This window comes from Lepidochelys olivacea, assembly GCF_965140295.1.
Source record: "Lepidochelys olivacea isolate rLepOli2 genome assembly, chromosome: 11".
Taxonomy (NCBI): domain Eukaryota; kingdom Metazoa; phylum Chordata; order Testudines; family Cheloniidae; genus Lepidochelys; species Lepidochelys olivacea.
The window spans coordinates 45,828,366-45,852,374 of record NC_140421.1 but is presented as its reverse complement, the minus strand read 5'-3'; the positions used below and the strand labels follow the sequence as shown (position 1 = coordinate 45,852,374).

The following is a 24,009-nucleotide window of genomic DNA, read 5'->3' as shown; positions in this document are numbered from 1 at the left end:
GAGCAACTTTTTCCACCATCTCTCCAAATTGGAGAGTTGGTCTGAAATCAAAAAGATGAAATTCAATAAAGATAAGTGCAAAATACTACACTTAGGATGGAAAAATAAAAGCTACAACTACAAAATGGTGAATAAATGGCATAGTGGTTGTAATGCTGAAAAGAATCTGGGGGTTAAGTGGCTCACAAGTGAAATATAAGAGAACAATGTGATACAGTTGTGAGAGAGGCTAGACATGTCATAGGTTCATAGATTACTCCTGGGGGAATTCAGCAATTCAGGAATTCAGAATTTGGGTCAATTTTTTTGATAATTTATTGCAAAATACCTCTCAGCAACTATGTCTGTAACAATACGGACGAAAAAAAAGATTCAGGAAATGTTTTTTGACAAATATATTTCTTACTAGGCATATTAATACAGAACTCTGAGTAACAATTCATTTAAACTACAATACAGAAACACATTTCCCGCATCTCTCAGAAACAGTGCAAAGGCTTGGGAGAGTCGGGGTAACGGAGGAGTTGAGGGAGAGGGATGTAGTTGCTGGGAAAGAGCCTGGGTATGAACTTTGAGGGTTGATGGTGTGGGTGGAGAAGTATGGAACAGGTTTTTTTGGAGTGGGGAGGGATTGTTAGGGAGCCTCCACCATGCATACCATGGCTGACCCCTAGTCCCTTTATTCAGTCAGGCACATCTGCCCCTGTCCCCATGTGTCCCTGCACGCCTCCCCATCCCCATGTGTCCTTTCACCCCCACTCCCATTCAGCTGCTGCCCCAGTCTGTTCTCTCCACTAGCCCTTCTGAACCTCAGACTGTGACCCCTCCCAGCAGCCCGCCCCATGTGTCCCATGCTGTCCACCCCCCTCATATTTCTGTGCCTCCTGACCTGGCCGCACTGTCAGGGCGCTGTGAGGAAAGCAATCTTTTTCTCTTCCCTATCTGCTACTGGGTCTGCTCCCGCATGGTTGTGGCTGCTCTCTGTTCTTTCTCCACAGCAGCCCCTAGTTGGCAAACAGAGTAACTGCAGCACCTTTCCAGCAGAATGTATTTTCTGCGATGAAAACAAAATTCAGCGTGGCACATGAATTTTGAGCATGTGCAGTGGCGCAGAATTCCACTAGGAGTATAGGTTATAAGGCGAGGAGGTTTAAAAAAAAATGGTCATATTTAGTCTTGAAAAAAGAAGACTGGTGGGAACCTGATAGTCTTCAGTGTGGTAAGGGCCGTTATAAGTGTGTTAAGGTCTAAGGACAGGGATTAATTGTTCTCCATGTCTACTGAAGTTAGAAGTAGTAGTGGGCTTAACCTGCAGCTGGGGAGATTTAGGTTAGATATTACAAGAAAATTTTTAACTATAAGGATAGCTGGAATAGCTTACCAAAGGAGGTTGTGCAGTCCCTGTCATGGGAAATTTTTAAGAACCGGTTAGACAAACACCTGTAAGGGGTGGTCTAGATGTACTTGGTCCTGCCCCAAAGCAGGGGGTTGGACTAGATGACCTCTCCACAATCCTTCCAGCCCTACATTTCTATGCTTCTGTGTAGGTATTTGTTTTCCTGGTCATTGTAACATACAGAATCTATCCAACATTGTACCTCTCCATTTGAGGTTTGTTAGAACATTACTTTAAAATGGAAGGCATTCCCTTCTGATGCTTGGGCCTGAATTTATACCAAGTGACTAAAAAGCAGTAGATTGTAAGAGGAAGTTGGTAGGTATGAGAGAGTGAACAATACTTCTAGTGTTGTAACAACTTTTACTTAAACCGCAGAGAATTTTTCATAAAATATGGAATTAAATAATATCCATTGCCTAAGGAATATAAGAGAACTTAGTCTGTCTTCCAGTTTTTTTTAAAAAACATAACTTAGCCCATGTGACATTCTCAGAGGCTGCTCCTGTTCTGTACTAGTCGGCTGGGCCCCCTGCAGGACAGCACTAATGCAAAAGCCTCTCCCAAAGAGATGGGGAGAAACAAATAAACCCCTAAAATAGAAGAGGAAGCTTGGGAATTTTGTTGAGAATAGTGCAGTGAAGCTGTATTTGGGAGGGCATAGGAGGAATCCTGATGCTCAGGCAGCCAGGTCAGGCCAGCTGGTTGGCACTGGCATCCATGAATTCTCTCCCATTCTGCCCCCCCCACCCCCATCCTTCTGCATAGTTAAGCCAGTCACTGTCTTTGTAATGCCCTCCCAGTCCTGCCATTTGGAGTGCCAGGGTGCTCTCTTCCTTCCATGGCTCTACAACAGAAAATCTCTACTCCTAAGTAGGAGGAAAATGGGAATGAATGGGGGGTAGCATCAGGATTGGCACTGAGAGTGAATGAAGAATCCTTGTTGGCATCTTTTCTAAAGGCTACTGTGAGACCATTAGGGACAGGTGACTTGACTCAACTGTGGTGCTGCAGGACACACTTGTCTTCATGCCATTTGACCTCCTGGCATCAGTACTCTGTGCCCTCCCCAGTACAGCTCCCACTTGGTTCCCAGCAAAGCTTTCCTAGTCCTATGACCGAAGCCTCCCTTGGAGAGGCTCCTTTTCTCACTCCCACCCTCTTCTAAAGCCAAAAGTAGAGAGAACCCATGTAAACAAGCAGCCAGTATTGCCCCAGGAGTTTGCTGCTGGCCATGCCCTCATTGACTAGTAGTTGGCCACTCCAAATCAGGGCGTTCCCAAATGGGCTGTAGATTGTCGTGTTACTCCCCAGGAATCTCATTTGTCTGGAACATGGAGTTGCTTATTCCAGGCATCCTTTAAATCTGTTCAGGTTTTTTGCATTAACAAATGCAAAGACTAGGATCCTTATAGAATTTCCAAATCCCTTTTTTATTATTATTACACTCACGGTTATTAGAAATTCATATGTAATAACTAGGATCACTGGAAAACCTGAACATACCTTAAACCCAGAATCATTGAATTTCTTGATGGTTTGCAATTTGCATGCAGCTCAAAACTGCCCTCAGACTATTTTCTCTGCATATGGCATTCATTTTAAAAAAAAAAATCTTCTTTGACATTGATTCAGATACAAGGCTGTCAGATTAGCTTTTTGAAAATCAACAATCAGTGTGAAGAGAGGAGAAATGACCCATTTGCTCTTTTATCCTTGTGGAAGTTTTGGAACAAGTTTTAAAAGACTTTCCAAATTTAGGATTAGGGCGATAGGTAATCAAAAGCTAGGAGGTAAAAGCAGCAAAAATGTAACTATCTGGAAATCGTTGCAAGATCAGTACTTAGCGTAGTCAATAAAAGAATATTCTTTTGTGTCCTAAGACTGAATGGTAAGTACTGTAAGGCTTTCACTGCAGCAGTTAGACCATTGTAAATTCTTAACTGCTCCTTTAAAGATTTCTTGTGACAGAAATAAACAGAACCACACTGCAAAATCTGAAAATACATTTTTAACACATTAAATATTGGTGGCTATTTGTGTTAGTTCCCATAAACTCCAACTCACAATTCTGACTGAAAATATTGTGCTTTCTTATCTACCTGCCTTACATATTTATATAATCGGCATTACTGGAATATCTTCCTCAGAATATGCAAATAGCAATATTCTATCTCTTGCCATTTTTCTTCTGCCCCTTTTTCCTTCTGCCCCTTGAATAGCTTATAGAATTTTGTTTTGTGTTTGAGGGGCCATGTGTGTGTTTAAAAAAAATGTTGAAGGAAAACTAATTTGTTGTGCATTTAGACCCCAATTCTGCCAAGCACTTAACGCAAGTATTTATGTCCCACTGATTTTATTGAGACATAAGCACATGCTGAAGTATTTTGTTGAATTATGGTGTTCATTCTGAAAATGACTAAACATGTGTTAGTTGAAATACCTATGATTGCTATAACTGAAAACTGACAGAAAAATATCTTTGCTCACTTTTTGTGCATTTGAAAATGCTTTGGCCTCAGTCTTGCCAATACTTAGTCATGTGCTTAACTTTTGATAGGCTGTCTTTATATTCTGAAATTAAATTCTGTCATTGAACAGGTATCCATATATCACAGCTATTAATATTTTTTCATAGCACATTTATCCCCAATAGTTTGAAGAATAATGAAATTGCAAAAAGATAATTATCTTACCATAATCTTTTTTGCTAAAAATTACAATTAGGAGATCCTTATGTGAAGTTTGTAGATATTTTTAATGCACATCAGTGCTATCTAGCCACTGAAAATTTCAGTTTGCACAAAAATGTTGTTTAAAATTCACTAGATTTTTTTTTAATTAGAGCATACTCTTTGCCCACCTTTTATCCCTCCTATATTTTATCTGAGGACTGTGAAAAGCCCAATTCCTACCCCCCCCATGAATATTTTTTAATCACGAGCTTGTACATCAAGTATTTATATGAATATAGTATGTTTGTGGGTTGTTGGGTTTTTGTTTTTTAACTCTGGAAAAATTAGGCCCCTTCTTCCAAATGGAAACTATTCTAAAAATTCAGGCTGAATCAGGGAAGCATCCCTGTTCAGTAAGAGTTTCTGAAGAATTCTTATATTTTTTTCTGAGCCTTCAGAGGGAATCAGTATGAACATCAAGGTTCTTATAATGCTTTAGACTTGTTAGGAAACAATGAGGAAGTTATACCACTCTGTGAAAGCCTATAGAGGAAAGTGAATGGATGGGTGAAATCATTGGTGAATTAAAGAGGAGAGTCTAAGTAGTGAGTAAAATCAACTGAGTGAACTTGTGAACTATTGAGGTCATAGTTGGCTAGATTCTAGAAATTTCTTATAGTAGGTAAGATGCCTAATAACTATTCTGTATAATGCTGGACTAATCTAAATTTTCTGGTTTTAATGCTAAATTCACTAGGTAGCAGTTTCTTATTCCAAGTATTGTAAATATGAAAGTATCTGATCAGTGCTTGATGGGTGATTAGTGTTCAGTGATTTAATATTAAAGGAAAATTAAAGGAAATGTTTATAAACAAATGACTGACGTGATGAAAATAGGTGATTGTTTTAAAGAAATGGTCAAAAGCTAGAATTTGTGATCAACTCATAAAGTGCAAGAAATCTGGTTCTTCCGAATCTTCACCCCACTTGCCATTGAATCAAACTTTGTCTATTGAATTGGAAAATTGAGTTTTAACCCTGCAAGTGAGCAGGGGTGGCGAATTGTATGAGCCTGTGGTACCTGTGCTCCACCAAATTTCAGGGCCAGGTCTCTTCCCCCCGTCCTTTCTGCTGCCCCCGGGCAATTTAAAAGGACATGGCGCCACCACCACCGGCAGTGCAACGGGGCTAGGCAGCTTCCTGCCTGCCTGCTCCACTTCCGGAAGTGGCCGGCACGTCCCAGCAGCCCCTGGGGGGGAGGGTGTCTCTGCGTGCTGCCCCCGCCCCAAGCACCAACTCTGCCAGCTGCAGCCAATGGGAGCTGCAGGGGCAGTGCCTGTGGGCAGCAATGCACGGAGACCCCTCCAGCGTGCCACCTAGGAGCTACTCCCAGAGGAGCATGCCGGTTGCTTTTGGGAGCCGCCTGAGGTAAGTGCCACATCCCACACCCAAACTCCCTCCCAGAGCCTGTCCCCTGCACCCCCTCCCTCACCCCAACTCCCTGCCCCAGCCCAGAGCCTGCACCCCACACCCAAACTCCCTCCCAGAGCCCGCACCCGCTCCTACATCCCAATCCCCTCCCCCAGCCAAACTCCCTCCCAGAGCCCAAGTCCTCCCACACCCAGACTCCCTTCCAGAGCCGTAGGCAGGTGTGGGGGCAGGGGTGGGACTTGGACCCATTCTGGGCACCACCAAAAATTATACAGTCCTGCCCATGCAAGTGAGATGTTTTTAATGCCAATTATCACTGAAACATAGCCATGAGGATAATTGAAGTCCCTGATTCAGTCTTTCCAGGCACTCTTCAGTATTGGCTTCACTGAAGGAGTAGTTTTAGTCTTCAGCACACAGATGCCAAAGATCAATTGGTGATTGTGCTTTTAAAAACAACTGAAAGCGAGACTTGAACTTCAGAGGAAAAATTGCTTCCTCTTTCGTGCTACCGTTGCTTTCAGTGTAGTCTGAAATGAGCAACTGAAATAAATGAAACAAACACTTTGGCCTGGATGTACTTCCTCCACAGATTTAAACTCGAAGGTCTACCAGAAGATGCCTTAAATGAAGAAATTGAGAAAAAATTTTAAAGAACACCCCTTTTCACCACATCAATGGGAGGAGATGTTGACTGGACAATACGAATGTGGCAAAATGCCCAGAAATGGGTGGAGGCTGCAAGAAAGCATGCTTGGCAGAATGGGAGCTGGCCTGTCGTCCTTATTTGGTCCTTCATCTCCTGTTGGCTGGAGGAGTGGGTAGGGGCTGGACTGGACGGGTTTGGATGATTGGCTCTCACATACTTCCTCACCACCCCCATCCCGGTCCATTTAAACTCTCAGAGGCTTTTTGAAACCTTCATGCTACTGTTGGCAGAATTCTTTCCTGTTTGTTCAGTTAATGAAAATAAAATGGGAAAAGATCAGAATCATCCTAAACTTCGGATGCTAACCTTGCTGAGAAAGTATTAGTAACATCTAGCCCAGTTGTAAAGCACCTTGTGGAAGTTCAGACCATCTTTTGGGGGGGGAACCTTGTGGTTGGTTGGCTGAAAAATGACACTTCCCAATGGCACTTGTTGGAATGCTGAGAAAAAATTCTTTGTTTACATACTCTGTGTATTTAAAATTACCGCTGAGTAATGAAACTAATCAAAACTTGGCATGCACTTTATAAAACAAGGAACTCTGGAAGAAAGCAATACATTTTTAAAAAGGAATTGAAAGAGGTCTTTGTAGGATCCGACCAACTGGACATCTGGGCTGCTCTTGCAGTCCCAGAAACCTGGTTCTGTGTCATTAACAACAAAGTACTTCAAGCACCGAAGGACAAATTTAAAAAATCTATTCAGAGAAACTGTTGTATCTTTTCATTATTTAGCAAATATGATTGATCCCAAATACAAAGGTCATACAGAGGTTGATCCCAAAACAATTAGAATAGGCTGAAATACGGCAAATGGAATGTAATCCTGAGTTCATTTCTTCTCTTCTAGTGTTTAAAGTTCCAAATTTCTACTCTTAACCTTTGCAGTTAAGTTCATTAAAATGGTGGGGAAATTGTGGAAGTGCTGTCATGGGAGACAAGATGGCTAGATGCAGAAGTTTGCCCATCTTATTAGCTCACAATCTGTTGAACATGTTTTAACAAATTTGGACTAGGAAAGGGATATTGATTCCCTTTATAATTAAAGGAACAATTTAAATAGTTGGGTAGATCAAGTGCCTTATAGCAAAAGTTTAAATAAATTGCTTCTGAATATTTTAAATACTTATGTATTTACTGTGATTGTCAGATTTCTCTCTCATTTTTTCATGATTTCTTGTCCTATTTTCTTTCTTGGTTGCTCATTAAAAGCCACCTGCTTCAGCTGATATCAGGATAAGTGGGGTTTCTTCTGTTAACGATGAGAGCATTGTGATTACTTACAAAAAATATTTAGCTTTAGATGTCAACCTGGAGCATTGGATGTATACAGGACAAATCAGTTGATATCAAGGGGATAAAATGGTCCAGCTCATATGATAAGTATGGAAAATTAACACTTTCTTGTTAATCTAATTGGTTATTTACTGCTAATGCAATAATATAATTGTACTGATAGTTTTGTTTGACAGACTTCTATAATATTGCCACTCTGTTTTACCCAACTATGTATTAATTTTAAGAATGATAGGCTCATGTATTTAAATTTTAAGCAATACTACATATTTCAGTGTAATAAATACACTGACAAAACAATGAAGTGTACAGCAAAGTTGTGCGCTACTTAAGTTGACCCAATACATTTGATTATATTTTGTTTGACAGATGTTGTATTGTTCTATAGCCAAGATTAAGTTGAATTAAAGAATGGAACTAGCTGGTTAAACAAAACTATACATTCTAATCCTCCAGTATTACCTTTTTGAGATTTTTAAAGATTGTTACAATAATGTGTGCAACAACATTCTGATGCCCCATAACACTGGGGGAAGCCCCTTATAACCACTGAGAATCAGTAGGGCTTTTAAAATTAACTTTAGTGTACTTCTAGTCCGGATGAATCTCTCAGTAGTTGCTGTGCTGTTTCAGAAGTCTTTATGTATAAAACTACAAACACGCATTTTTTTTGACCTATGGCCTTCATCAGGTTTTGAACACTGGATATTTGTGTGCTTCCTAGTAAAGATGATATCTTAATACAATAGATAAGTGTTTCAGTATTTGTTTAGATATTTAGAAATAGACTAATAACTAGTATCCAGTATGGATGCAGATACTGTTTTACTTTGTATATTTATAAATTCCATTTTATACATTCTGTAAAGTTCCCTGTGCGTTTACAGTACTACATAAATATCCATTAATAATAAAGTAGAATATCAGTCTCCTTTTTTGGAAATGAAGGCCAGCTGTCCTTGGTATGTTTATAAAATAACTCCTTTTTAAATGTACCTTTTCTACTGCTAGAAGAGATGAAAATCCAGTTTCCTAGGATAATCCCTTAATATAGATAACATACAGAACTGGAGGATTTAGGTCTATTAGTAAACCATAGATGATCACACTCCAATTTGCATTAGCTGAATTAAAGATCTTAAATTACTCCAAAGTTAGGATACAGGGCTTGTGGATATGGATTCTTCAGCAATAAAGTTCATACAGTTTTTCTTCCCTAAAGAGACCATTGGTCCCAGTTTTACTGGGGCCATTCCTGTTTTTTTTAATATGATGTGTGACAAAGCTCTGTCCTTGCCTCCGTGGGTCCCGCGTTTCCTTGCGGATTTCGCTAGCCTCAGAGGCTCACTGTGACCCTCCATGTAACCCTTCTCTCTCTAGCCATTTTCTACTGAGCCATTTTCATCATAAGCCAGCGAGGGAGGTGAGGAGAAGTTATCCTTCCTTGCACAGTCTCTGTTGTCTCCCAGTCTCAGTGATTAATCAGGGGAAAAGGTGTGTGTGTGGGGGGGGGGGGGGAGCCCGGGCCCACCCTCTACTCCGGGCTCCAGCCCAGGGACCCTAATAGTATCAGCTATGGTAGCTGACATTTTAGAAACATAACATGTACAATTCTCTGGGCTACTCCCCCCACAGCAGCCCTCACTTCCTCAAGCTCCACTTCACCCTTACCTCAGGGCCTCCTTCCTTGTGCCTGATATGGTATGTACTACTCAGCCTCTCCAACAGCACAACTTCCTCCCACAGCTCCTGACATGCACACCCACCTGACTAACTGGGAGGCTTTTAACTAGTTTCAGCCAGCCCCTGATTGGCTTCAGGTGTCCCAATCAACCTAGCCTTCTCCCTGCCTTCTGGAAAGTTCTTAATTGGCCCCAGGTATCTTAATTGACCTGGAGCAGCTGCCATTTCCCTTATCCTGGTACCAGGGATTTGTTTAGCCTGGAGCTAATATATCTATCTCCCACTACTTTTCCATAGCCATCTGGCCTTGCCCCATCACAGATGTCAGTGACCTGTGAATTTTTTAGGATGCTTAAATATCCTGGCTTTTTTATTTCATCAACAAAATGTTTGTTTGTTCATAACATATTGCTGTATTGTTCGCTCTGGCCATTGTTTTCAGAGCTGTTTTTACTCAGTGAAAGTTAAAATGACACAATATACTCATTCAGAATAATACATTTCTAAAAGAAATCTTGCACTCCTAGGGCACACATATGTATCGTTGCCTCAGCAATAGGCCATAGCATCACAAACACTTTTTTTAAGTGTATTTCTTTTCTCTTTTGAGAGAGTATTTTGCAGTCCTAAAAAAAAATCCCTGATTTTTTTCCTTTTACTATTCCCTTGAAGTCACATTGCTGTCAAGGATAAATGGTTACTGCAAGAGCAGCATTTTGTTAATGCGAGCAATATTACAGTTGTCAAATATTCCATGAGGCTAGTCTTGTGATAAGGAAAAACTGGATATTAACCAGGGCCAGCTCCAAACCCATTACCATTTCTCTGAGTTATATGATTGCCTTCTTGATACCCATTGCTATAGCCAGAAGAGTTGTGCGGAGGAAGGCCAAGATGGAAGGAAAGTGGGGACTCCAGCCATTAACGCAGTCGTTCTCAAACTTTTGTACTGGTGACTCCTTTCACATAGTAAGCCTCTGCATGAGACCCCCCCCCATAAATTAAAAACACTTTTTTACATATTTAACACCATTATAAATGCTGGCTGCAAGGCGGGGTTTGGGGTGGAGGCTGACAGCTCGCAACCCCCTATGTAATAACTTCATGACCCCCAGTTTGAGAACCCTTGCATTAACACTTTCTTCTGCCCTTGGAAGGCCCCAGCTACCATCTGTTCTGATCTGTCCTTTTTTCTCTCAGGAAATTTAATCTTTTAACATTAATTTTTATATCAGACAATCCACTATCCAAAAACATTTAATCTGGTTTCAGAGAAGACCTGTTTTTTCCATAAAGTCAACATAGTGAGCATTAAAAAGACTTAGATAAATTGCAAGCAAACAATGGGTTTTTCTTTCCTTTTTATCATAACAAAGGCTTATTTGCACACACATCTCATCCATGTGGACTGAATACTGGTTAATCAATAGAAAACTGTCATACCTAATGGCTTCCCCCAAAAGGGGAGAGAAGATTAATAATATACTCTAAGGTTGGTGTTAAGACTAGTGTAATTTAGTATTAATGGTTTTGGAGGGGAAAGCAGATAGCTAATTAAAGTGTGCCAGTGAACGAATGTTGTTTGTTACTGTAAGCTACAGTGGATTGTGAGAAACTCGTACACCTCTACCCTGATATAAAGCGATCTGATATAACACTGTCATAAATATAAAGGGAAGGGTAACAACCTTCCTGTATACAGTACTATAAAATCCCTCCTGGCCAATGGCACAAAATCTTTTTACCTGTAAAGGGTTAAGAAGCTCAGGTAACCTGGCTGGCACCTGACCAAAAGGACCAGTAAGGGGACAAGATACTTTCAAATCCGGGGGGGCGGGGAAGGTTTTGGTCTGTCTGTTCTGTGTGCTTGCCAGACACAGATCAAGGAAGCAAGCAATCCAACTCCATTAGAATCAGTAAGTATTATCAAGGGAATGCATTAGCTTATTTTTGTTTTGGCTTGTGATTTTCTCTGTGCTGAAAGGAAGGTGCATTCCTGGTTTTCTTTTTGTAACTTTGAAGTTTGGCCCAGAGGGAAATCCTCTGTCTTTTTGAATCTGATTGCCCTGTAAGATTATCTTCCTTTCTCATTTTACAGAGGTGCTTCTTTTACCATTTTTCTTTTTACTAAAGTTCTGTTTCTTTTAGAATCCGATTGGGGTTTTTTGTGTGTGTCCTAAAAACACCCAAGGTTGGTCTGTGGTCATCGTGTTTATTCTCAAGCCTCCCCAGGAAAGGAGGTGCGAGGCTTTGGGGGGATATTAGGAGGGAATAGGAACTCCAAGTGGTCCTTTCCCTGAGTTTGTCTAAATCACTTGGTGGTGGCAGCATTACCTAATCCAAGGTACAAGGGAGAATTTGTGCCTTGGGGAGTTTTTAACCTAAGCTGGTAGAAATAAGCTTTGGGGTCTTTCATGTGGGTCCCCACATCTGTACCCTAGAGTTCAGAGTGGGGAGGGAACCCTGACAAACACGAATTTGGATATAACACGGTAAAGCATTTCCCCTCCTCCCCCCTCCCTCCCAGGCTTGCGCAAGCCTGGGAGGGTGGGGGGAAGTGGAGCGGCGGCATGCTCAGGGGAGGAGGCGGAGTGGAGGTGAGTTGGGGCGGGGTGTGTGTGGGGGGGGGTCCAGGGAGGGCCGCAGCAAGTAACGGGAGGCGCAGAGGAACAGCTCCTCGCTCCAGCTCACCTCCACTCCGCTTCTCCCCCCCCCCCCAGCGCACCACCGCTCCACTTCTCCCCCTTCCTCCAAGGCTTGCTACGCCAAACAGATGATTCGCTGCAAGCCTGGGAGGGAGGGGGAGAAGGGGAGCGGCGGCATGCTTGGGGGAGGAGGCAGAGTGGAGGTGAGCTGGGGCGGGGCGGGGAGCTGCTGGTGGGCGCTCCGCACCCACCAATTTTTCTCCATAGGTGCTCCAGCCCCAGAGCACCCGTGGAGTCGGCGCCTAGGATGGCAGTGTGTCTGGCTCCGACATGCTACTCTGAGTGGCGTGTTAAGGGGGCTGGGCTGGGGCCAGGGGGTTGGATAAGGGGCAGAGGGTCTTGGGGGGCGGTCAGGGGAACGGGAGCAGGGGGGGTTGGATGGGTTGGTGGTTCTGAGGGGTCAGCCGGGGGCGGGAAGTAGGTAGGGGTCAGATGTGGGTGGGGCCAGGCTGTTTGGGGAGGCACAGCCTTCCCTACCCGGCCCTCCATAGCAAGTTCGATAAAACGCAGTTTCACATATAACACAGTAAGATTTTTTGGCTCCCAAGGATTGCGTTAGATCGGGGTAGAGGTGTATGTCTTTAAATGCTTTGGGAAGCATGAAGGACAATGAAAAGGGCCAACTAGCATAATGGAAGATGAAATTTAACTTGAATAAATGTCAGGAAATTGAAACATAGGAGTTTTAAAGGAACTCTAAAAAAAAAAAAAACAAAAAAAAAAAACTTTTTTTTTTATAGAACATATAGTCTGCCTATGACGTTCACTGCCACAGGAGGTGAGACAGTTACTATTACTGGATTTTCAAAAGCTATAGGAAACTTGGACAGCAATAACATTTGTAGGTATGCAAGTTTAAAATAATTACATCTCATACTTCAGGACACAATGTGATCTCAAGCAGAATTCCTCTCTCCACTCGTTCAGTATTGCACACCTGGCCATAGTTGCTTAAGCTATTTGTCCACAGAAATTGAGTCAAATTCTGAGCCATTATTTTAAAGAGAGGCATGCTGGTGGGGGTGGGGATGTCTCCTTCAATGCTGATCCATAATCCTTAGCCTTTTCCCAAGATGAAGGATGACTTCATCCAGATTATCAGCATCATTTTAGAGTACTGCATTACTGGTCTATGTCTTGGATTAAGATCCTGAGCTGCACTTAGCCTCAGTCCATGTGCCTTCAACACACATTCAGCTTCTCTTTAGAGTTCAAAGAATTGTTTATATTTCCTCAGGAACACTCACAGCAGTAATCCTAGAGAACTGTCGATAACTCCAATGTAATTCAAATAAAACAGTTTATTCAACAGAGAAAATAGAGAATTAGTGAAAATAAAGCAATTTTCGAAGCTTCCTATTTGAGGCTCACATTACATCAAAACTTGCTGTTCAGGCAGAAATGTGGCAGTTTGTTTTTGTTCTTATGTTGCTAGTGAAGGTGTGAGTGAAACATTTGTATATTCTGTGATCGGACCTGTCCTTGCTTTGTTTTCTGCCTTAGTTGTCCTATCTAGCTCATGTTCTCTTCCTGAAATAAGTTTTATATGTCATTCACACAGTACACTTTGTACGCAAGAGAGGCTGTGTCTACATTACTCAAATACCAGGACAGCTGCAGTGGGACCATTAGGATAGGCAGGGTCTAGGCAAAGTACTAGTTTAGGCAGTTTGGCCACCAACATTTTAACTGTTTTGATGCATAAACTTGGTCAGAGCAGGTCTGCATGACATCATGGTAAACCATATTTTTTGTCAGTGGCACTCTGACTGTTTCTACTACTCTTGGAGCTCAACTAGTATTAGCAGTGAGAATATTTGGGGAGAAGGGGCTAATTTTAATAAATTAACCTTCCAGGCGGGTTGCACTACCCCCATAGCATGCTTGGTGAGTAATTCACTCATATTTTAATCCTGACCCCCCACAAAATATTTGAACTGTGAGTGGGGTCCTTGTGATATACACTTTCTTGAAGTTGTCATCTTACGACAGTATCATGATGGTCTGGAAGCAGCCCCATTATGCTGTCTTCTGATTCACTCTGATTATAGCAGTACACAATGCTAATGGCATCTTTATTGAGTAGATTGTATGCCACCTCTGCTTCCAGTACAAGTTATATAGAAATGTAACTCATAGAAATGCTTCTGTATTATGTTGGCTGGTGCTAGAGAAAATTCTTAGATATATCAAATTTCAGAAGGTGTCACACACCATGAATTTGTTTATCAAATGAGATTCTCTGCTGATGAAAACTGAGAGAATGCCAATCCATCATCATCTCTCTCTCTCTCTCTCTCTCTCTCTCTCTCTCTCTCTTTCAGATAAATTATCTTTAAAAATAATACATAGAGATTTAGTATGAGTGTCGCAGTTGCTGAGCTAACTGCACCTCTGATTCTTTGGGAGTTCACCCACCCGCTCTCATGCCTTTACCTTTCCTGGGGTGGAATCCTGCAGTTCTCCCACTCTTAGAATGGGTCTTGGGCCACAGTATCTTGTGCGTCAACCATGCCTACCCAACAGGTATAACAGAGTTTGGCACCTGCGAGTCTTCCCTGTGGGGGAAGTCTGTGATCAGTGATGTATAATGACCAGAGAGCCTTCTTAAAACCAAATACCTTAACTGCCAGAACAAAGCATAACATAAGAGTAAAAGGATTTTAAAACAGAAAGTCTATACACGCGTGTATCTTACCTAGAGTCCTCGGCGGACCTCTCTTGCCCCAGATGCCTTACCTCTGGGAGTCTGGCCCTTGATCTCTTCCTCCCAAACAATTCTGCCAGACCAGGCCTTCAAAGTGAAAGGCTCTTACACTGTCTCTTAAATGTTTGCTGAGAAGTGTTAATCAGGATCCACGTCCCTCTTCCTGAGTGCATTTCCTGACAGTCCAGCTATTGTATTACCTCAGTATGTGCATACAGTAAATATCACAATAACCCGGTCAACACATAATCATGCATTATTACGGGCAAATTGTCTCAGTGAGTATGGTGTTTTTTAACTAACATACCAAATTATGCAAAACTTTTCAGCTTAGATGAACTCCTTGTCCGTATTTTTGAGACAGTTCCTCAGCATTTCTGTTCCTTCACATACAAATATAGGCAGGAAAGTGGTTTCCAAAAATTAAGATTATATTATTAAAGTAAAAAGAAAAGGAGTACTTGTGGCACCTTAGAGACTAACCAGTTTATTTGAGCATAAGTTTTCGTGAGCTGCAGCTACATGTGATGAAGTGAGTTAGATAATTGGTTAGTCTCTAAGGTGCCACAAGTACTCCTTTTCTTTTTGCGAATACGGACTAACACGGCTGTTACTCTGAAACCTATTATTAAAGTGGTATCCTAAAGTTTAATGACGAATGGAAGAGAACTGGCAAATTGCAACTAGTAACAAGTAATAACAGCATGACAAAACACATCTTTTATTTTGGATCCTGGACTAGTAAGGCCATTGTGCGACTGGAATTTGTCTTGGGTAGAGGCAGTTTGAGAACCACAGATCTAGGCAAACTTTTGTACTGGTGACCCCTTTCACATAGCAAGCCTCTGAGTGCGACCCCCCCCCCATAAATTAAAAATCCTTTTTTTTATATATTTAACGCCATTATAAATTCTGGAAGCAAAGTGGGGCTTGGGGTAGAGGCTGGCAGCTCGCAACCCCCCATGTAATAACCTTGTGGCCCCCTGTTTGAGAACCCCCTAACCTAGATTCAGGGAATTCTTGGGTAAGACAGTAGTTTGAGAGGAGGTTGGTGTCCAACGTGTGGAATAAAGGAATGGATTACAGGCTTCAAGGCTGGAAAATATAGTTGTTTGTTTGTTTCAAAAACATATTGAGTAAACTGCTGTGCACCAGTTCAAACCAAGTCTTACAGCTACTTATGGAAAGACTTGTCACTTTTTTTGTAAAGTACTTGAAAAATATATTCTGTTTATTCCGTCTGTCCTCCTGTTGTTCAAAGTAACAAGCTTAATAAAATATATTAAATTTTGTAGCATAGGTTTCACAAAACCATGTTACCAAAACTTACTTTCTTAATTTGTTACAGGTTATTTTAGTATCTGCCAACAAGTTGACTCGATACATAGAACCATGCCAACTGACAGAAGATTTTGGAGGGAGCCTTTCCTATGATCACATGGACTGGTTGAATAAGAGGCTGGTTGGTTTTTGTTTGTTTTTTTTCTTTAAAACTTTAAGGTCTGTGGGGCATGGACTGTATTTCTGTGTGTGTGTGTCTTACCACGTTTTGGTTGCTACCTCAATGTTTAGAATACATTATAATGTAGTAGAATGAGAAAAATGCACTTTATATATTTAAAGAGTCTTATTATTCTAGTAGAAATTGAATTTATTCTAGAGGGGGCAAAGCAGATGTAATTATGTTGTTTAAGGAGCAGATTTACTCTTTAGATTCTGCTGCATATTCTCAGTGTTGAAAAATCCCCCAGGAGTGCGGGGTACAGGAGCAAGGAATGCTGGGGGGGCCTGGAGTCAGCTGAGTTTGGCCATAGAGAGGGAAGGCCCAGGCCAAGCAAAAAATGCTCTGTTTCTTCATGTTTCCTAGACAGTCTTTTAAGATAGGGCTCCTATGGAGCCATAACCAGAGTTAAAAGCTGTCCTCCATCATGGTGAATCCCCCTGCAGTGCAGTTGCCCAGGTAGATGCAGGCGTGCAATTTATACCTAGGGGTAGATCTGCCCCTAAATTGTTAATAGATTCAAATTATTTAGGGGATCATTTGGTATATACACATTTCAGTATATTTTAATTCTGTTATTAATTGAAATTGGTTTGAAGATCAGAATTTACTTTAAAAATGCATTTTTAAAACAATACCTAATCTTGAAAGTGGAATAATTTCTTCCCTCTTTTTTTTTTTGTATAATATAATTTTAAAAGCAGACCGACTGCTTTGGTCTGAATATGTTTTCAATCCTGGAAATCGAAGTCTTTCCAGCTAGCTGCAAAACTGGTATAACATAAACAGCAGTTTTGCAACTTTCCTTATTATAGTAGCACATTAGTATGTCTTTACTCAGTGGCAGTGGTTTTCAACCTGTTGTCCGCAGACCTCTGGGGGTCATCAGACTGTGTCTGTTACCCAGGGTTTTCAGAACCCAAAGCAGTGGTAACTTAACTGTTTCTCTTCAGGCAGTGTCAGGAATAAATCAATGGGGACTCAGCTCCTCCATCTGATAAACGATTGGTACAAACAAGAGTGCTTTTACCTAAAATTACTCTTTTATTAGGTCTGAAGCGTGCGCTCACACACACATATACACATATGCTATAGCAGTAGTCTCAGAGCACCTCAAGCATTTATAGTTATCCAAAGTCTGAGATGCATTCGAGTAATTAACAGCCAGGTTTCTGGGGGCCCTTCTTTCACCCAGCAGCTCCTAGGGACTGAAGGTGTCAGCTCCTTGCCTGAAGAAAAGCTTCTTCAGACTGCTCCCAAGTGTATTTTTTTGCTTAGTTTTTTAATAACAAAGCACATAACTCATAGTGGGTCACCATAGTAACCCCTACGTCACCAATTCTTTAAATTTTAGCAAACTACTTACTATTTTTTCTTCTTAAAGCTTTCCTAGTATTTGTAATTATAACAACAATAAAACTTATATGTCGGGGGCACTTAAAACCAAGGTCGGCTGTCCAAACATTCCTTCCATTTTCATGGTACACTAACTCTCTGTTCTGTCCTCCCATTCTGATTAGCAAAACTGCCATCATGCTGCTGTTTGGCCTTGCCTTTCGAGCCCTAAGATTATAGCTAGTTGTGGCTGGACACAAAATGGTTGACTGTGGTAATGACATGTTGCCCCAGAACTTGACTACGAGGACTGCGAAAGTTTATCATAAAACAGTGGTTTTCAACTTGTGGTCTGTGGGCCCCGGGGGTCTGCAGACTATGTCTAAGATTTCCAAAGGGGTCCGCACCTCCATTTAAAATTTTTTATGGGACCGCAAATGAAAAAAGGTTGAAAACCACTGCTCTGTGGTAAATGGATGATCTCTAAGAGGTGAGAGAAACCTATCATTTTCTGTTTTCTTCAGCTAAATGTCTCAAGTGCTTTTCTTAGACAAGAGGAGCATCCTTAAACACAGCTTTATGCTCTCTATTTCCATCCTTGACTCAGACTTCCAATTTGCTTCCACTGTCTGTATGATCCTGGACCCTGAACTTACCTTCTCACACATCTGTAAAAGTCTTTTTACCTCTGAAATACCACCTGTTTTGTGTCACTACCTTAATTCTGCTTCTGTTGAAATCCCCATCCATGGCTTCACCTTCTTTTACCTTGAAAATTGCCACTCCTTTCTCTGATATCTCCCCCAAGTCCAGCACATATTAGTGTGAAATCTTGCTGCAGACTTCTTCTACACATTTGCAATAAGCTTACAAACATGTCACCCCCATTCTCAGTGACTGGCCTCCGTCTTCCTATTTAACTCACACCCTCTTGTCAACTGTTGGAAATGGGCCATCCTGATTATCACTACAAAAGTTTTTTTTCTTCTGCTGATAATACCCCACCTTAATTAATTAGTCTCGTTATAGCTGGTATGGCAACACCCATTTTTTCACGTTCTCTGTGTGTTGTAACAAAGTTCCTCCTCTACCTTGGTGGGTCTTGCGCTTATTGGCGGATTTGCTCGTCTCGGAGATTCATGGCAGCCCTCAGTTTGGCCATTTTTGTGAACTTCTCCTGTGTCTGACCAGGAGTTGGGAGGTTTGGGGGGAACCCGGACCTGCCCCCTACACTGGGTTCCAGCCCAGGGCCCTGTGGAATGCAGCTATCTAGAGTGCCTACTGGAACAGCTGTGCAACAGCTACAACTCCCTGGGCTACTTCCCCATGGCCTCCTCTCAACACCTTCTTTATCCTCACCATAGGACCTTCCCCCTGGTGTCTGATAATGCTTGTACTCCTCAGTCCTCCAGCAGTCCGCGTTCTCACTCTCAACTCCTAGCGCCTCTTGCTCCCAGCACCTCACACGTGCGCCACAAACTCAAGTGAGCTCCTTTTTAAACTCAGGTGCCCTGATTAGCCTGCCTTAATTGATTCTAGCAGCTTCTTGATTGGCTGCAGGAGTTCTAATCAGCCTGTCTGTCTTAATTGTCTTCAGAAGGTTCCTGATTGTTCTGGAACCTTCCCTGTTACCTTACCCAGGGTAAAGGACCTACTTAACCTGGGGCTAATATAATCTGCCTTCTATCACTCTCCTGTAGCCATCTGGCCCGACCCTGTCACAGTGTGTGTGTGTATATGTATGTATGTATGTATGTATGTATATATATAATCTTCCTACTGTGTTTTCCACTGCATGCATCCGATGAAGTGGGGTTTTAGCCCACGAAAGCTTATGCCCAAATAAATTTGTTAGTGTCTAAGGTGCCACAAGTACTCCTCATTCTTTCTACTGATGCTGTCTTACAGATGTGTCTGTCTCTTCTTGTTACCTAGCACTAGACTCCTTTCTCTTCCTTCATATACCCTCCATAATGTTGGTGCCAAGGCTTTCTCCTTTGCTGCTTCTGCCATCTGGAACAGCCTTTCTGATTCTGTGTAGTTTCAGATCTCCGCTGAAAAATGTTTTCATTGCCTAATTTCTGTTTCATTACCGTATTTAGCACTGTAAAGTGTTTTATACTACAGTGTATGAAACATGCTGTAAAGTTATATTGTATTGAGAGGGCTGTCCAATTTCATGTCGAGAGGGCTCTTTATTGATGCCTGAATGGACTGGATGGGGTACAGAAACTTCACCTCCAGGCCAAAGATTAGGAGTTGATGCGGTGAGTAGCAGGTGAAAGTTGATATCCATCTCTAGTGAAATGAGTGACTGGTTTCAATCCAGTTCCTAGTGCACAAGAATGCAGACTGCACAACATTATCACTACTAGAACGAATTGATGCTCAGTTTTCATAAAGAACTCAAAACACAAAGAAACTGAACAAGTACACGCAGTCATTGATTTTATAGGTTTTGCCCTCTGAGATCAGAAACCAATAAATTTCAAGGAACCTTGACCAAAGTATTTTTTACTTATAGCCATGTGCTCCTTTGTTTTTAAAAGTTATTGGTTACAGTACAGACCAAAGCTGGAAATTCAGATAACAGTTGATGTACTTAATCCATTTTTTAGTGGACAGATAACAAAAATCCCCACCACAGTCTTTAAGAGGTAGTCGTAAAAAAGCAAAGAATTAAATGGACTGGATGAGTAACTATGGCAATGAAGACTTAAGTTTTGAAAGATTCTTCAGGGTCTTGTAAGCATTTTGAAATTCAGTCCTAACTCGAATGTATTCTAATATAGAGTTGCTTAATTCCCTGGAGAATCTGACACTGCAGGCCTCTGTCATTGTAGGGAAATTATATTTTCTAACCTTTTTCCTATACCGTCTGAGTCTAGGAGGTAATTACTTTGACAAGTGTGAAGCATATTAACAGAGCAATATAGATACATTTGGACTGGTAGTGTCAAACTGCGTCTTTCACAAGCACAAAATGAATTTCTTTTCACTCTTTAAAAAAAAAAAAGTAAATGCTCTTTTAATTAAAAGTATTTTTATTTAGGTATTTGAAAAGTTTACAAAAGAGTCTACATCATTACTAGATGAGCTTGCTTTAATTAACAATGGAAGTGATAAAGGAAACCAACAGGAGAAAGAGAGGTATGTGTACTGCTTTTTAAAATAGACATGTTTCAGCATAAGTCTTAACTACCAGTTCAGCTGCAATATGAAAGTCTAATGTGAAGGGACTGGTGGACAACACAAGTATTTTTCAGTAATTCGTTTTCTGGCAGGCATTAAGGTCCAGATCCTGCAACTGACTGTATGTGGTCACACTCCTGTTCCTGTGCACAGTCAATTGCAGGTTCAGGCCTTCGCAACTAAGTAAGCAAGATGTACTTGATCCCGGTGATGTCCCTTCGCATTCTCAATTTGGGAATGACCAATGAAGTGAAGCCCAAACTGTTAATGTGATAGTCTGTTATATGATTGATGCCACAAGGAGCTTTGATTAACAAGTTTTTCACTGACCCTTCCATCCCTAGCTTGTGTGTTTCTGAGTTTTAAGTGAAAGGAGACAAAATGGGATGAGTCAGCACTGAAGCATAAGCCTCAAGTTTCAGTTTACTGACTCTAGTTGTTTGTAGTTGGATTCTTCCCGTTATTTTAAGCACAGTATACCTGCTAAGGTTTAAAAACCGCTAATGACAGTCACAAACTGCCAGAGAGAAAGGGCTCCAAAGAGGAGGTCACTGCAACTGTATGTATTTAGTCAGATGTTTGGAAATAGGGAGAAGAGAGAGAATTGAGAAGTTGTGTATAAAAGTTCTAAAGGGCACAGGTATTTGAATTTTTGGTATTTATGTGGGGTAGTGAAATCTGTTGTGTAAATAGAAATGCAGGATGTTTCCTAGTGCAATAAAACTTCTTTGAAAATTATTATACAATGTTAATTGATTTATAAATATCCACGTTATTAATATATCTGTCTTTCTTGTCTTTAAATACCAAACTAGACCATGTTAATATTGCTTGCCAGGTTTAATATTGCTTGCAATTGCTTGCCAGGTTTAATTTTGTTTTAAGTTACATGTGTTGCCATATTAATGTACCAAAAGTGTTTTCTTTCATTTTTATCTTTTCTATTATTACTTTGCTATAAAAAATTACTATGTATATGTTTACAAAGAGCCACGGAGACCAAGGATGGATAAGATAGTGGGCTAGAACTCAGCAAGTCTGAGCTCAGGTCTAGGCTCTGCCAGAAACTCCTCATATGACTCTGGGCAAGTTGCTGAGGTCCTGATCCTGCATTGTCATCGATGCTGGCAGGTCACAGTGCAGGAGCAAGGCTTCTGTCTCCCCATTCCCCACCTGTAAATAGGGATAATTACACTTTTTCTCCCACCCTTTATCTGTCTTGTCTTCTATAGATGGCTAGCTTTTTGAGGCAGGGACTGTCTCTGACTTTGTGTTGATAAAAGGTAGCCACAATCTCAGCTGAGGCTTCTTGGTGCTATTGTAATACAACTACTTAATAATATGTTTACTTTTTTTATTACAAGGTCTATGGATTTAAACTTTCTTCCGTCTGTTGATCCAGAGACAGTACTACAGACAGGTACAGTCAGTTGAAAATGATCATTTTTTGATTACTACTGTAGTTTTATTTATTGTTTTTAAATCTTCCGTGAAAGCAGAAAGGATGCTTATAACTACGTAGTAGAATAAACTTATTAACAAATGTATTAACGTTTGAATTTAAAAAAAACTTTAAAAATTCGTTGGTAAATGGAAAAAACTCTACATGTTTCTTCTCTGAAAAAAAATCACCTTGTCTTCTCAATTTAATATCCTTTACAGCAGCACCAGACCTAATTCTTTTATTATATAAATTAAATACATTATTATACAAATTGAATACATTGCCTCTGAAATACGCAAGTTGTCACCACTGAAGAATGAGTTACTGTCATTAGCCACCAAATGGTTACAACACAGACTGCATTTTCCCCACATGGTTCTGACAATTTGCCTCAGCCTAGTTCTGAGCACCATTTGTACAAGTGAAATGTTCCCATGTCAGTTCAATGCTTACCTTCTCTCTTGAGTGTCATCAAAGCAATTAAAAATTACATAAGATAATTTTTTTCCTATTACAAAATAAACCAGTTAAGGATAACGGCAGTAGTAGATATTAACTAAAAACTGCTTAAAAATCCTGCTTCATTGGATAAAAGGAAATAAGACCTGATACAGAGATCCTGGTCTTAGTCTCGAGGATAAAAATATTGGGAACATTACCTCAGCACCCCACTAGCTAATCTGTGAGTCATATTAATATTTGCCACGGAGATCTACTGTGTCTCACATCCTCTGCCTGCATGCCTTAGATCTCCCATAATAGAAACAAGGTATGGGAGAGTAAGACATTGATGCAGTATTAAGGTCCTCTGCTGTAATCTGAAAAGCTCTTAACATATACTGAGTATATGTATTCAGATCATACCAGTAGAACTTCAGAGACTAATTTTGCTTTTTGTTTATCTCCAATTGTAGTTAGCTTTCTGGATGCGATATTTGAATGCCTGTGTTAAGCCAGTAGATGGTTCCTGTGGTTGGTAATGGATTACAAAGCCTTCCATTTCTTATTCTGTTGAAATCAAGCCCAGATAATTAGTGCGTGAAAGTTCTTAACATGGGTGGCTCCAGTGTGAAAAGAATTGGTGATCTCTGTTCAGTTTCTACAAGACAGCAGTCCACTTCACAAAACCCAGCATAATTGGCTACCTTATTAACGGTCTTTAATAAGCCATAGTTTTGAATTGTCTACACAAATTAAAATCTTCCTTCCAGGTCAGAAATGAGGCAAATAGATTGGGGCAGAGATGGGGAAGCTTACACTGTTGAGGTCTGTGTTGTACCTCTTCTGGGGTTAAATAAAGGATTTCAGTTGCCCAGAGCTATACATTCAGCATCTTTCACAGACTCCAAATTCACACTTAAATTCTCTATTTTAAGAGTTCCACTATGAACTTAAAAAAAATATATTTTTCATATGAAAATTTAAAATATTTTATTACTGAAAAGTGAGTTACAAGTCAATTGAAATTCAAGCTTTTGTCCAAACTATAGATTCGGAAAACTCCCAGGTTAATTTGTTTGCCTTGGATCCATCCTTCTTTGCCTTGTCATAAGTTTTATATAAAAAACCACATGGATGATAAACATAATCTAAAAATAATATTTTTATTAGCTAGTGAAATAAAAAAATTGTAGTGTTAGATTTTAAAAAAATCACTTGGATGCTTCCAAAGCCTTATTCATTTCACATAAAATTTTTATATTTATTAGTACTTTAATAACATCCTTAATTGTTCCATTGTCAGAACAATAGAATGCGACTTCATTAGAAAATTCAGATGTATGTAGCTTGTGGTAGACCATGGAGCTTTTTGTTTTTAAGGCAATAATAACCAAAAATGACTGTTCATTGGCTTACATGAAATGTGTGGTGGTCTCAGCCCAGTTCCCCATAGACAAGCCCCCAAATCACAAAACGCTATCACATTTGGCAATAA

The 24,009-nt window shown here is 40.7% G+C and overlaps 1 protein-coding gene across 8 annotated transcripts in view; it reads left to right on the top strand.

The window, feature by feature from the left end:
• Positions 1-24,009, top strand: part of SESTD1 (SEC14 and spectrin domain containing 1) — a 125,435-nt gene that overhangs the window by 56,263 nt on the left and 45,163 nt on the right. For all 8 annotated transcript variants that reach the window (XM_084644124.1, XM_084644121.1, XM_084644123.1 and 5 more), the window contains 3 exons: positions 15,950-16,063; positions 20,490-20,587; positions 21,994-22,049. In XM_084644124.1, the coding sequence (XP_084500250.1) occupies positions 15,950-16,063; positions 20,490-20,587; positions 21,994-22,049 (268 nt within the window). The remainder of the gene's footprint in view (positions 1-15,949; positions 16,064-20,489; positions 20,588-21,993; positions 22,050-24,009) is intronic.